The sequence below is a fragment of the Lissotriton vulgaris genome, chromosome 8 (assembly GCF_964263255.1).
Source record: "Lissotriton vulgaris chromosome 8, aLisVul1.2, whole genome shotgun sequence".
Taxonomy (NCBI): domain Eukaryota; kingdom Metazoa; phylum Chordata; class Amphibia; order Caudata; family Salamandridae; genus Lissotriton; species Lissotriton vulgaris.
Window position 1 is genome coordinate 1359385647 of NC_141696.1, and position 14566 is coordinate 1359400212.

Here is a 14566-nt window from a genome sequence, read left to right on the forward strand (position 1 = left end):
CAAATAGCCCCCCACATGTGAAATTAACCTGCCAAGCGCCAGGAGGCCATTCAAAACATACACACTGAAAGAAAAGATAGGATGGGTGTGCAACCACACCAGATGACACCTAACTCCTAGAGTTGGGTGACACAGTACGAGTCTGTGGGGGATGAGGACTAACATTTGAATGTAATCTTCTCCAAAGGAAGGGCAGACAAAAACTTTAAATTGAGACGTGGAAGCAACAACGCAAGTTAACCAAGGTACAGCTGCTCCAGTGCACATGACTTCCTTTCTGTTGGCCACATTACCAGTTCTAGTACCAGGATGACTGAACAGGCTCCGCCCATGTACCACCCTCTGATGACACAAATCAAGTGAAGATAAAAATAACAGACACATGCCACCCTCACCTCTACTGCCTGTGCAGGGACACATGATACTGGTATGGGTTCTAACCAACCCCTTTTGTTTCAGCTCCTCAAGTTCGCAGAGAGCCTAATTTGGCGTAAATTATGCATGGACCCGTACATCATGCTTTTACCCAGCAAAATCTTCTTTTTGGTTGCTATTTATACCCTCTTTGACGTGCATGATGTATGGTCGGGTCTCCTCCAACATCCTCATATTGCTTGCTGTACAATGGCTGCTATCTGAGCACCTCCAGGGGGCAGGACAGACCCAGCATCCGTTACATCCACCACCGGCCAGACTGACATCCATCACACCATAAAATGTCCAGCGTGAGGGGGCACGCGCGCCGGTTGTCACCGTATGAGGGCGCACATCAGTGGCAGCGAGGGCTATCACAGTCTCATTACCCGTCCACTGCCTGGGGGTGGCAGAGAAAAACACAAACCAGTCCCAGTAAATCAAGTGCTCTATCATTCGCCACTCTTCACTCCCCTCCGAACACAGCAACCAATGTCAAGATAAGCCTCGTTCTGGTCGTCACGAGCGACAGCAAAACAACTTCCACTCTTGTACTGTGGCTTCTATGACGGGTCTGGTGGCTTAGGGCTCTGTGTCTGACCTTGTGGTTGCAGGTTCAAATCCCGGCGGGTCCACTCATCCTTCTGAGTCGATAAACTGAGCACCATTGAGTTGGGTATCAATAAACATCTGTTATTCAACCCCCAGGATGCTGCTCTGACTGAGACCTCTTCTCACTGCCTGCAGTGCGCTACTTTAACTCTCTACGGCTTCCGGCCGGACGGCGTCCCAGAGACCCTGGACTGCCTGCAGTGCGCTACTTTAACTCTCTACGGCTTCCGGCCGGACGGCGTCCCAGAGACCCTGGACTTTTGGACGTTGTAGTATTTGCTTGTCTAAGTAGTTCCATTGTTTTTAATATCGCGCTCATGAAATCGCTATTTTTAAAGTACAAGTCAGTCTGATAGAAGTTGCCTTAAGGAGTGAAGTTTGACTACTTTTTTTTCAAACCTGTTTCCATAATCGGTGTAAACGCCCAGTGCCTACTTGGCGATATCCTCGCCCTATAAATATAATAACATCGAAAGATACACGTACACGCGATGTGCGTGCTGAATATTGTACATTCATTGTGCCGAAAACACCATCCTTTGAACACCTGCCATTACTAATGTCGCTGACAATGTCTAATGTGCACGCTTTGCCATGAATCCTGTTACTGTATGTGAAGTTATTATACTTCACAATAGTTGCGATATACTCGTGAAACTCATGACAGCAAAATTCCAAGCTATGTTCTGGATGAAGCAAGGCTGAAGCAGATGCCACAATCAATAATCGAGGACACTTACTAAGCTCGTTCTCCGACTTGACAGTAAATGAAGATGGAAGTGCCCCCGGAATCCCGCCGCGGCCGCCCCGGAAGTCAGGCACGGTCGCCTGTGATGGGGCGGGGCCACGTCCAGACCGGAAGAGGAGGCAGGCGGAGTCAATGCGTCTCGCGGCCCGGGGCTCCTGTGAGCGGTGTGGAGCCACGGGGCCGCGCTAGCAGGAGGTTGGGCGCCGCGTGTTGAGAGAAGAGTCCCTGACATTGGCCAGAAAAGTTCCAAAAGGCTGGGGGGGGGGCTTGGTGCACTTGTGTGTGTGCGTGTATGCTCGTGTGTGTATGTATGTATGTGTGCGACGGTGACGGCGGGGGAGGGAGGGGGGCCTCGGTGCACTTGTGTGTGTGCGCGCGCGTGTGTGTATGTGTCGGGGGGGTGTCTCTGTATGTATGTATGTGCGTGCGTGCATGGGCGCTTGTGTGTGTGTATGCGCATGCGTGTGTGGTGCTTGCGCTTCCCAGGAGACAGCGCCTGGCCACAGCGCGCGTTCCAGTTTCAAATCGGCTCCAAGGATGCGCGTGGCCGGGACTGTCTCCTGGGAAGCACAGTCGCTAACAATAGATCTCTAGCGAGACACAGCGCTGACGCGCTGTGTTTTCGCTACGAGACCTAAAAAGGGGAAACCTGAACCGCCTATTGGTGGTTCTCCAAGAATGAAGAAACCCAGCTCAAGGCCACATCGGAGATGCCAGCTGCCTGGACACAGCAGACCAAAAAGTGATGGTCGACGTCACCACCCCCTTTTGTACCGCTTTTGGCCGCCGTAAGTGTGGCAGGGTATGCTCATACGTGAGTCCCTTGCTCACTTTGCCACTGGATTCAAGCAGGCCGGGCTGAAGACGGCTGGAATGCCAGAAACCGGTCCTCGGAAGCTTGTTTCCGGTCCAGGGAAGACATGGCTTGGCAGTTAGGGCTGGACTGTTCCCATGAGGCACAGAGTCAGACTGATTTGCATATAGCCGTGTCTGAACTGGGGTGGCAGAGTGGGCTAAAGAACGGTGATGGATTAAACCCAGATCTTTTGACTGGGTGCGAGTGTTTGATTGATTCAGACGCTCCGTCCATCACCACCCCCTTTTGTATCGCATATACTCCTAATGGCACCACTGCACTTACAGTACCCAGGAATGGCCCTGGGTACTGTAGGGGCACAGGGCTCATGCACCTGTGCCCACACCACTGGCATAGTGCACCCAGCTGGAGGGGTGACTGAGGTATGCCAGGGCAGTGTGTTTGTGGGCATGGCACACAGGGATGTGTGCCATGTTGACTCTGTTTAGTTCTGCACCAAGACACTCAGCCTGCAAAGGCAGTAGTTATGCGCCTTGATGCCCCCCGGCTAAGTTTGCACAATATAAGTCTTATTCCATTCCATTCCAAGGCAGTGTGTGTGTGTGTCAGGGTACAAGGCCCCTAAATGTGGCACGATAAGTGCTGCAGCCCTTAGGGGTCTTCTCTGGTCACAGTGCCCTGGGTACCTAGGGTACCATTTACAAGAGGCCAGATATGCCAATTGGGTTTAAGTTTCAATGCCGTTTTAGGGAAAGAACGCATGCCCTGGGTACCCGATTGGCAGGAGCCCAGGGCACACTCAGTCAAAGTACATCGGCAATACAGCAAGAAGTGGGGGCATACCATGCAAAAAAGATGGCACTTTCTCACAAGCACCATATACTAAACCACCCTCCTGTAATGAAGATGTGAAAATATGCACCCTGCATTTCCAACCCTACCAGCCTGTCTCCTTAATCTAGAGTTGGGACACATCCTGGGAAAGTAAGAAGGAGTACACTGGATCCCAAATATTCCTGGGCTCTTTGCTGGCGGGATTGTGACATACTGTTTCTAGTTGCTTACTGCAGTAGGATAAATCCTATAGCCAGATCTTGGTTGTTGGGGCGCTGTCACTGCCCCAGATGCACGTGAGATGTCTTTTTTCCAGGGAAGTGAATTTGCGCTTCACAAAGGAAAAGTTACTTGTGCATTCCAAGTGGGCCATTTTGAGGGTTGGTGTTATAGCTGTGCCAGCCATGTCAGGTATGAGTTGGAACACCCTGCGTCAGTAGCTCACAATTTGCACACAGATATCCCCTGTATGAAATCGGGGTTCCTCATCGAACGCAGCAGGAGTGGGTACGAAATTTCCATTTATAGAGTTTAAGAGGTGTATGGTACATGTGGTTTCAAAAATTTTAAATGTAGGAGTCAGGGGCAGATATGAAGAGAAATAGCCGCAAGAAAGTATGTGCACTCATTATCATGTATAGACTATCCCAGGTCCCCTTCCAATAGTGATTAAGCGCTGTGTGCCACATGGAAGCCTTTGACTGCATTTCTAAAATAAGCTTAGCTTCCAATCGTTTGCTGGACTGGGCAGTAAGGAACAGGGTCAGCGATCTAGATGTAGTCAGCTCCTGTAGGAAGGACGCATATCAAGCTTTGCAAAATGCACTTTAGTGGAGTTATAGAAATGTGTCAAGACATAGAAACGTGTAATCGAGGAGTCTATTTTACTAGTGGCCTTGTGGCCTAGAGGAAGTACTTATTGAGAAAAGGTCGCCAAGAGATTTGATCCCCCATTTAGCCAATCTCGGGAGAACAATTCTTTCGCTGGTGAGTAACAACAACAGGGAATGCAAAAAGGATTGCTCGGTGAGTACAGTATAGGATTCCTGCGGCACCTCCAAAGACCGTCCCACGCTGTGTTTTCGCCACTGGAGTGGGTTTTCATTATCAGCATCCCCATGGAGGTGGGATATGCAATATTGGGTTCAACAGCCAAACTGCTCATTTATGAGGCAGTTTGTCTGCTCAGGTAAGGTGAACAACAGGGACTTAAATGTGTTGAAAAAGTACTGTCTGGGGGATATTGGAATGTTGAAGAAGAGGCATAATAATTTGGGCAGTATTATCAATTTCATCAGGGTGATCCTGCAGTGTAATGATAGGGTGACTCAGATCTATTTGTGTATCTGTAATCTTTGCCATGACAGTACCGTAATATTTTGCAATCACGTTGCCCTGCCTCAATTCACCAGATATTTAACAGATGTCTGACATCAGAGAAGAGGGAACTGTCCAACTGTCAGATTAGCATTGCTGGTGTCAGTGGGCATGTGGTAGATTTGTTCCAGTTTATCGATATGCCCACAAGAGCTTTAAACAGAAGGAATTCACAGACTGCAGGAGTAAGGTTTTGGGTCATTTTATACAGATGTAGTGTAAAATTATTTGTGTATTATGACACATTTAAGTTACGAGGAGAGAAAGCAAGGCCCCTATGCCCATGCAGCTATCGAACTGCACATGCCAAGGGCTCAGATGCCAAAAAATACAGTATGGGAGACATCAGGCAGTCCTGACGACTTACTTGCTCTATGGCAAATGGGGAGCACACTGGTGGTGGGGTCAGTGTATAGGAGCAGTATGAGTAATGAAGCGGGTGGAAATACCATATGGGCCAGCACAGTGACTAAAGTGCTACGCTCTGTGGTCTCCCCAAATATACCTTGGCCCCAATTAAGGGTCCCATTGAATGCGACAGCCAGACTGGTTATGGGTACCAAAAGAAATGCGCATATCTCCCAAGTCTTGAATTCCCTAAATTGGCTTGCCACGAAGCAAGAATACAGCTAAAGATTGCTTGCCTATCGCACAAAGCCCTCCATTTCAAAACCCCCAGTTATCTAGAGCAAAAGCTAGAACTAGCCGGAGGGGGTAGACCTTCTAGGAGTGCCAACTCTCTCCTCCTGAAACCTCAGATCTTTCACAAAAAGAGAACATGCCACTGAGCCTTCTCTGGCTCAGCTCCAAAGATCACTGGAAATACGTAGAATCTCCTCCAAGGTTACCTTGAAATTGGAAGTAAAAAGATTCCTTATGAACAAGTTCTTCCTTAATAGGTTGTTGGATTGTCTGCTCTAATGCATTGGACTTACACCTTTAAACCCTGCGCTGGATGCTATTCCATCTCGATATGTACCAGTTATTTTCTTATTATTTTGCTGACCCCGTGTAATTTTCATCTTTTTCTTTTCCTGTGAGTTCTATTTTAATATGTGTTTCCGTCTGTATTCCTATTTGACTCTTGTTCTGCAACTGTTACCTTCCTTTCCCCACAATTGTAAAGCGCTCCGATATCCCTCGGGATCATGTTCGCGCTATATAAAACTTTAGAAATAAATGAGTTGAATGCTTTGGTGGCATCCAGGAAAATTGCCATCACCTTGTGGTCTGGTTCCAGCTGCTATACGAGAGCACACAGGTTTAGTAAATTATGTGCTGTTGATCTGCCAGGTACACATCCTGCCTGGTCCAGGAGGACCAAGTCAGAGAGGAGTAGGGAGGAAGAGTGCCCTGCTGTAGGGCTTTTTCTGAAGTGCTTCTTCAAATGCTTGCTGGAGTCAGGGAGCCAGAAAAGAAGCAAAGGCTTTATAGAACGCAGAGATATCCATTGTTACCGGGGGCTTTATAAGTGGGAAGACCCAAGACCGCGGTTATAATCTCGTTTAGTTTGATGGGTTCTGCTAGAAGCGGCATGCGAGGCGCCGATATGCAGTGTACTTGTCTTGGGATCTGGACATGCAAATTGGGTAAAAACTGGAATAATGGTTAACAAACTCGGCTAGTAATGCATCTGGGTCACATAATGTGTCATGTGAGTACCCTTCTAGTTGCCTCATCATATGGGCTGAATACGATTGGTGTGTCAACAGTGCCAGGGTGCTATCTTCCTCACCATCGGATCTGGCTGTGGCATATGTATGCAAGTGCCTGACCTTCCGCACACAAGACAATCATGGCCTGCCTGAAAGAGGCCAGCAGCTTCCATCATTGGCTTCAGGCATGAGTAGCGGAACTCCCTTTAGGTGGGCCCTCAAACAGCCTAATTCAACATATCTATGATATTCAGAACAAAGCAGCTAGGGCTGTGCCAAGTACTCTAAAATATGCTGTGTCACTACTGTGCTGTTGGCTCTGAATTGTGTCTTGGTGGGGGGGAGAATCTGCTTAAAGTTTTATATTGAACCCATAGAGCACAGTTTGGTTTGCTCCAGCTTGCCTTGAAGATGTGTTGCATTCAAGTAGCAACAAATTAGACAATATCCACAAAGAAAGATACAAACGTGAGTACGTTTATTCTTCTTTAATCATAAAAACAGAACTGCCAATTGTGGAATGCCCCATACAAAATACTCGATTACATTTAAACAAAATGGAATCAATGGAGCCCGCAAAGCATGGCACCTGCATTACTAGGCACAGCAATAAGCGCGCAAACTATCATTACAACAGATCAGGTACAACAATAGGCCTCTCTCCTATCTTTGCTCGTTGCCTGTACTCTTGCAACTCTCATACATGATTGGTGTTCTCAGAGATTTGGTCCTCACTCTTTGAAACACTCTACATCCCTGTCTGACAATCACCCAAGAGCAATTCAATTTTCATTGCCTTAAAATTCAGGCCATGGTCTCAATTTCTATTCTAGCTGTACGAGTTCAGTAGATCACTGCCATGTCTTAGTGTTATGAAACATGACATGGCACACTTTGAAACTGATTATGAACATAAATTACTCCATAGATGGGGATTAGGCACTGCCTAAGCCTTAAATGGTTAAAGTCGCCAAATCCTTTACCGAGAAAGATTAGTAAACTGATGAACACCAGACATTCCATAGGAAAATTCTGAAGTACTTTTAGCAGTTGCACATAAAAGAAGAACAAAGATAACAGCACCAGTAATACCCAAGTTATCTTTATTATTCATGCAGGGGACAGTACCAGGAACCATGGGCATGCTCATAAAGGCATTCTGGACAATATAAAAACGCACGTCTGTAGTACTTTTTTATGTACTCTCTACATGCATTTTGCAATTAACCACAAAGCATCTAAAATGAAAATAAAAAGGACTATTCATATATTCATATAAAATTTGTACAACTGCACCCTCTTTCCAATTTTACTATTATGGAGGTGGATATTTCGGTTCGATTCACAAACGCATGCAACAGTACTTAAAAGAGTATTACAGGAGTATTCCAAAATGCCTTCTATCGGTTTAGTATTAATCACAGATTTACTATATTTAAGACATTTGAGAATGGGTTTCCCAACAAAGAATACAAAGGGAGCAAAAAGAACCTAAACTTTATTGAATCATTTTTTCATAGCCCTTTTAAGCAGGAATACAGGAGTATGCTCACATTGAATATTTAGAGGATGCCCTTGGTCATGGTAGTCACTATAACAGAATTGAAAGTTTAAATTGCTGATTGTTGGTCAAACAACCACAAGACTCCAACAATAAAGATACCAGTTTTCAGTCTTATCCAAATGCCTTTGATTTTTTAAGGTTCACTGCGGGAATCAATATTCTGCAGTGCCCTTTAGTTTTGTGAAGGGATGGCTAACAATATACTCCATTTAACCATTAGCACACCCTTTTAGCATATACTATACTGTCTAACAAATGTAATGAACAAATATCCCTTTGAACATGACAGGATATGGAAAAACATGTAATATGAACTTGGAATGGTCATTGTAGAAAAAGCACACCATATAATGTATACCTCTAAAGAACTTCCAGTGCATAGGAATGAATTAAGTAAGCTGGTATTTGTATTTAAATAGAGTAAAGAAAAACCATTAGCATATACATTTGACTCTAATGACCTTCTATAACGGATTTGCAATAATGTTACTGAAAAGACACACGTCAAAAGGAAAACCAATCTGTGTCACAGAAAGATAACTACTTGCTTTGCACAAGCTTCAAATTTGCGTCAACAAATGAAGTTCTAATTAATTGACTATAAAGACTGTATATAGCACTTATTGGTAGCAGGTACTGTGGCACCGGTCTCCTTCAGGTAGTGCACCTAGAGATTAAATTGTTCAGTATTTAAAACCTAAGCTGCATATTGTAAATTACTTGTTAATTCCTTTTCATTTCCCCTGTCACCAGTGCTGATGTGCTCCAATTGTGCAAAATCCTCCGGTATTACTCACCAGACCTCCTTTATGGCCCTAACACTAGGCCGTACTTTTCTCACATTCAGACATGCCACAGAAAAAATAATTTTGACATTTCACAAAAGCATTAAACAGCTTTGTAAAATGAAACATTTTGCACCATCTATGTTATTTGATCTTAGGATTTATAATTTTTTACTTTCCAGTCATTAAATTGTCACCACCACAACTAAAACAGTATCAACACTCATGGCCAATTCCTTTTTTTGTCTTCTTTTTCCCCATATTTATGCCAAGAGATTCTTTGGGTTTGATCACTTTATTCTCCCCCGTTTGTTTAGTATGTGTTTCTTTAAATAAATCCACACCAGCCACGGGCCTTTGAATTGCTGTCACTTCAAGTATTTACTGGAGTACTTTCCCCATTGATTGCAGAACCTTTCTGCACATGCTGCCATCTTATACTTTTACCCTTTGCCAATGCATTTGTATGCTTACCAGAGCCAAGAGGTGAGTCCGTTTGCGAAGCTAGCTGTGGAGGTTCTTTTTTTGAAAGGACAGTTTGTGCAGGTTTCTTGGAATGTCTCGGCTTAATTTTTATTTCTTCAAGTCTTCTAGAAGATTGCTGAATGAAATCTCGTTTTTTCTTAAGAAATGCCTTTTGCAAATTTTCAGGTGATGATGTAGCTGAAAGATGCATTGCTGAAAGAGGAAAGGTTTGTAAAATGTTGGTAGCCTACAGATAAAACGAGTTCGATAAATCAGTCCGAAATTGGCTGTCAGTGATAACGGTATCTTCATGAAAAGTAAATATTTTAGCACACAGTTCATTTTGAGAGAGAACTAAAGAAGACTCTCTGTAGCAGGATGCTACCAAGATACTCTGATCAACAACTGTCTACAAGAAAGCATCCATATAGGAACATTATTTATGGAACTCTGGGAGATTATCAGAGCTGTAGGAAAGTGGATTATTATTTGGGGTGGACAAGTGTACACCTCAAAGGATAAAGCCACTACCTGCAAGATGTCACACAAATTAAATAAAATAAACCTGTGCTCAATATCTGTTAACCTGACACAAAGCAGTCAGACTTAAATCAGAGGCAATGTATAAAGTATGTAAGCAGTGTATACACAGTAACAAATGTCACACAAAACAAAAAATTCCACAACCAATTGCAATATAACGAAAAAATTGTTGAGTAAAATTAAATCAAAGCATCAAAAATCCAAAAAGGGGAACCAGAGAAATGATTTTTTAAAGATGTAGACTGGGACCCAGGCATGATTGGAGGCCAACTGTGATGTTGCCCGAGTTGGATACAACAAGTGGATTGGTCCCTTAGAAAGGCTGGAACTCAAAACAATTGTTGGGAAACGTTTCAAAATCCAAACGCAGAAAAGGACTTTATCACTTTTTGAGATGAAATATCCTAATTTCGATGGCTGCTAGTGAAATTGTAGCAGCCACTGTGGGCCCTGAAGACCGGATACTTGAAGCAGGTTGGTCCCACTGGACCCTTGGAAATTCATGGTTGACAATTTTCTTATGTCCCAATTCAAAATGGGACTTAGTCATTTGTCGGAAATGTTTAAAACATGACTCGCCCGGAAGCAAGATCCATGCCAGAGATTCAGCAAAATGCAGTAATATGCAAGCAATGCCCCAACATGCCTTCTAGTTTGCGCACGTTATGAGGCACCTATTCAACAAGAGTACTTGTTCCTAAATTTCTTTAGAGGGTTGATACTTCTCTCCCTCTAACCGGGGTTCCGTTTTCAGCACCTTCATGCCCTTGGGCATTTGTTTGCCCTTTACAAGTTGATCATTCATTTATTCCCCTATACTTAATCATATCACAGACTCCTTTTTCTTTAGCAGTATTTGCTTCTAATGTGGCAATAGACGAATAGGTACGCACATTAAACTTGAGCCTAATAACTTTGGAGCTAGAAAGGTACCATCTTTATATCAATAGAGCTTACATTTTTAAGATGAACAACCTAAGTACTGCTCCCCTTTTGTATGCAAGAAGACTGTGAGAGACCACAAGTTTAAACTTTTAATGGTACTGCTACTACAATGCCTTACAAACCATAATGAACTATTTCTGTTTGAAGTAAAAATCAGTAGAACGAGCTTGCTTATACACCCACTCATTTAGGAGTGGCACACAACTCAAGGTTCTGGATTTCAGAGAGGAATAATAAGAACTAAAACAAGACAAAGTAAATACGTAGAGAAAATATCCTATTGTAAATAGAGGACGTGGAGGCTTCTATTTAGCTCCTGATAGCAATTTGTTTCCCATCACATTTGGAATGAAAGGATTACCTGCAAACTCCTGAGTTAAAGGTGTATCTGTGCCAGGACTCTCATCTTGGGTCGAGGACTCCGGCAAAATACAAATCTGATTCTCTGCATCAGGTTGTGAAATTGTGAACCTATCCTCCTGCGAGGGAAAATATAGCACCATTTATAGGTGAGAATACATGTACACATTACATAGCCACTAACACCAATTTTCTACCTTAGATTTCCATTTTCTGTTTTAAACTTTGAAAAATAACAATCCCACAGAATGTTTATTATTAGTTCTGGTTTTCAGTTCCCTGAAGCACAAAAGATTAAATTGGTTCGCCCATTTTAAATTGTAAGCAAGTGCCAAAATTCCACTTTCCATTGAGAATGCAGAGAGAACTATTTTCTCTTTTGTACACAAAGAGCGTCTGTGTTACCTCAAACAAAATTCAAAAGCAAACACGATTTTTGTTTACAGCTCTAATATATTTCAGTTTGGTATGAATTTAAGGACAAAAACATTGGACAATCTATATATATAGCCCCTACTCCCTTAGGGAGGGTGGAGTCTGGAAGAAACCCTTCCGAGCAACTCCGAGAGGTCTAGTGTTTCTGAATCCGAAATTACAGTGTCCGGAAACACAACACCTGTTTTACCATAAAATACGTGGCATGGGGAAAGGGGCAGAGACTGCATGCAGAAACACATCCCAGACCCACCTGCCCCATCCATCACTCCAGGAGGAGCAGGCAATGCTTCAAAGAGAGACAACGGCTCCCACACTTACCAGGCACCTTCCCTGCCAATAGCCCTTGACCCACGGAGATACCTCTACAGAGATGTATCACTTGCTCAGAGTAGACAGTCAATACATTAATTAAACTCTCCGCTTGAGGAGTCCTGAGGCAGAAGGACGGGACTACGCTTAGTAATTTTAAAATATCCTGATACAGATTGTAAATATTGCAGTGATTTTAAAGATTGCATATTTTGCCCGCAATTGTACTACCTGCACCGGTTGAGGCCCTCCTGCGCTTGCTTCCTCACCCGACCCTCCCGATCGTCCTTACAGCCGATTTGGGGCTGCTGGAACACGGGGAAGGGCCGGGCAATTTTGAAACCGCCATCTTGGGTGGGTGCAGGGTCGGCGGGCTAGTTGTGTGGATAGCACCTGACCTCTTCATCCTCAATATAATGAGCATGCCTGACCGGACGCGCAGTGGACGCGCGCAGATGGCGCGCCAAAGGCAAGCCCGTCTGCGCGAGGTCGGGCCCAGGGACCAGTACCCTTGACCCTGTCACCGTAGCCCCTCTTATATACGCGCACACCTTCCTCCTGCAATTAAGAGACAATACCAACTCTCTATGTAGGCACTCGCTAAACCCCGCGAAAAACCAACATGGATGCCGACACTGCTCCTTCCAAATGATCAGAATAAAGGAGAATAGACGGAAACCTGAGTGTAAGCTTAAGATGGCACTATTGAATTGTCGATCCCTGCCCAAACACGCCACAGAAATTTCAATCCTACTGCATTACATGGCACTTGATGTATTGTTTCTCACGGAAACATGGTTAGGATCAAGCTCGGGTCCAGACATTGTCCAGTCTCTGCCCCCGGGGTACCTGATTCAGCATATTGACAGAGCTGGGAAGGTAGGAGGAGGGATTGCTATCCTTTTTAAGGAACATCTAGTTTGCCGCATGCTAGGCAGCCCACTCCCTGACTGTGAAAATGTCCACTTCTCCATCGCCTTGTCACCATTAGCTTCTTTCTCAGGGCTTCTGGTATATCGTCCACCAGGATCTCTAGGACAATTCCATAAGGCACTACTGGAAACGATAGTGAACTTGGCCAGCTCAGCTTCTAACTTTACTGTACTGGGAGATATGAATTTACACTTTGATGATCCACATGACACACTAGCCATGGATCTGGCCCAAGACCTGGCGACATGTGAAATGGTTTTAAAAATCCAACAAGCCACCCATACAAAGGGACACCTTCTTGACCCAATTTTCTCCAACATTACAGACTTAATGACCAAGGATCCGAGCCTGGTCCCATGGTCAGACCACTCTGTAATACCATTTACTTTGAGTGCTCCCCTTCCGGCCCTGATCAAACCCTTCTGGAGAACACAGGCAAGACATCGGTCCAAACTTAAGATGAATGAATGGTCAGAAGCATTAAAGGCTACCCAACCCCCGCTAACCATGATATCATTACAGCAAGCTCAGAGTTCAATCAGTGGATTGAACATTCACTGGACACAGTGGTCCCCAGGAAATCATTAATTCAAAAGATGGGATCAACCAATCATCCATGGTTTAGCCCGGAGCTCCGGAAACTTAAACAAGGCTGTAAACGAGAGGAGAGACAATGGAGAAAATACTTTAATTTAGAGAAAAAAATGAAATATAGAGCCTCTATCAAGGCCTATAAATCTGCTTTAAAGGCAGCCAAAACCGCTTTTTATGCAGAGAAAATCATTGCATCCTCTAACGCACCGAAAGAGATCTTCCGAATTGTTAAATCTCTTCTGAAAGCTCCCGACCCCCCTCCAATTCCAGATGCAACAGGATCCCGCTGTGAAGAACTCGCAACCTTCTTTCACACCAAAATCCAAAAGATTCTTCTGGGCCTTCCACCCATCCCCACTTCTGAACTACAATTGCAAGTCGAAACACCCTCCCAAGGGAATCTCCCCAAGCTCTTTTCCTTTACCCCGCTCACTGAGGAACTGCTACCCCCTCTCCTCAATGCAATAAAAAGTGGCTCGCTGCTCGATCCTGCACCAATTAACATCTTGAAAACAGTTTTGCCCATTATCACTGCACCAATCATTAATTTGGTCAATTAGTCGATTGAAGCAGGTATAGTCCCACGGGACTGGAAACTGGCCATGGTCAAACCACTGATAAAAAAAACTAACCTTGACCCTGGAGACTTGTCTAACTATCGCCCCATTTCCCTTCTCCCTGGTATCAGTAAATTGGCAGAAATGTTTATTAACCGCCAATTGTCTACATTTCTAGAAACTTTCAATCTACTCCATCCATCTCAAACAGGCTTCCGCCCCGGGCAAGGGACGGAGACGGCTCTCGTGAAGGTGGTTGAGGAGTCTAGGAGGATTCTGGATGCAGGTGGTAATGTGGCCATTATCCTCCTGGACCTCAGCGCCGCCTTTGATACGGTGAATCACTGTATCCTTTTAGCCCGCCTAAATAAACTTGGAGTCTAGGGAAAGGCCCTCGCATGGCTGGAATCATTCTTTCAGGAAAGGTATTTATAGGTGTTTGAAGGGGATTGCCATTCCTCCCCTGTACCTTTGCAGTGTGTGGTCCCGCAGGGCTCCTCAGGAAAGGTATTTCAAGGTGTTTGAAGGGGATTGCCATTCCTCCCCTGTACCTGTGCAGTGTGGGGTCCCACAGGGCTCCTCCCTCAGCCCCACACTTTTTAATGTATATATGTCT

At 44.6% G+C, this 14566-nt stretch overlaps 1 protein-coding gene across 1 annotated transcript in view; it reads right to left on the reverse strand.

Annotated features, from left to right (window-relative positions):
- The window catches only part of CEP295 (centrosomal protein 295), a 582564-nt gene that overhangs the window by 70832 nt on the left and 497166 nt on the right, over nt 1–14566 (reverse strand). Inside the window, exons 32-33 of the mRNA XM_086935313.1 lie at nt 11121–11238; nt 9281–9484 (exon numbers count right to left, since the gene is read on the reverse strand). Of these exons, the coding sequence (XP_086791439.1) occupies nt 9281–9484; nt 11121–11238 (322 nt within the window). The remainder of the gene's footprint in view (nt 1–9280; nt 9485–11120; nt 11239–14566) is intronic.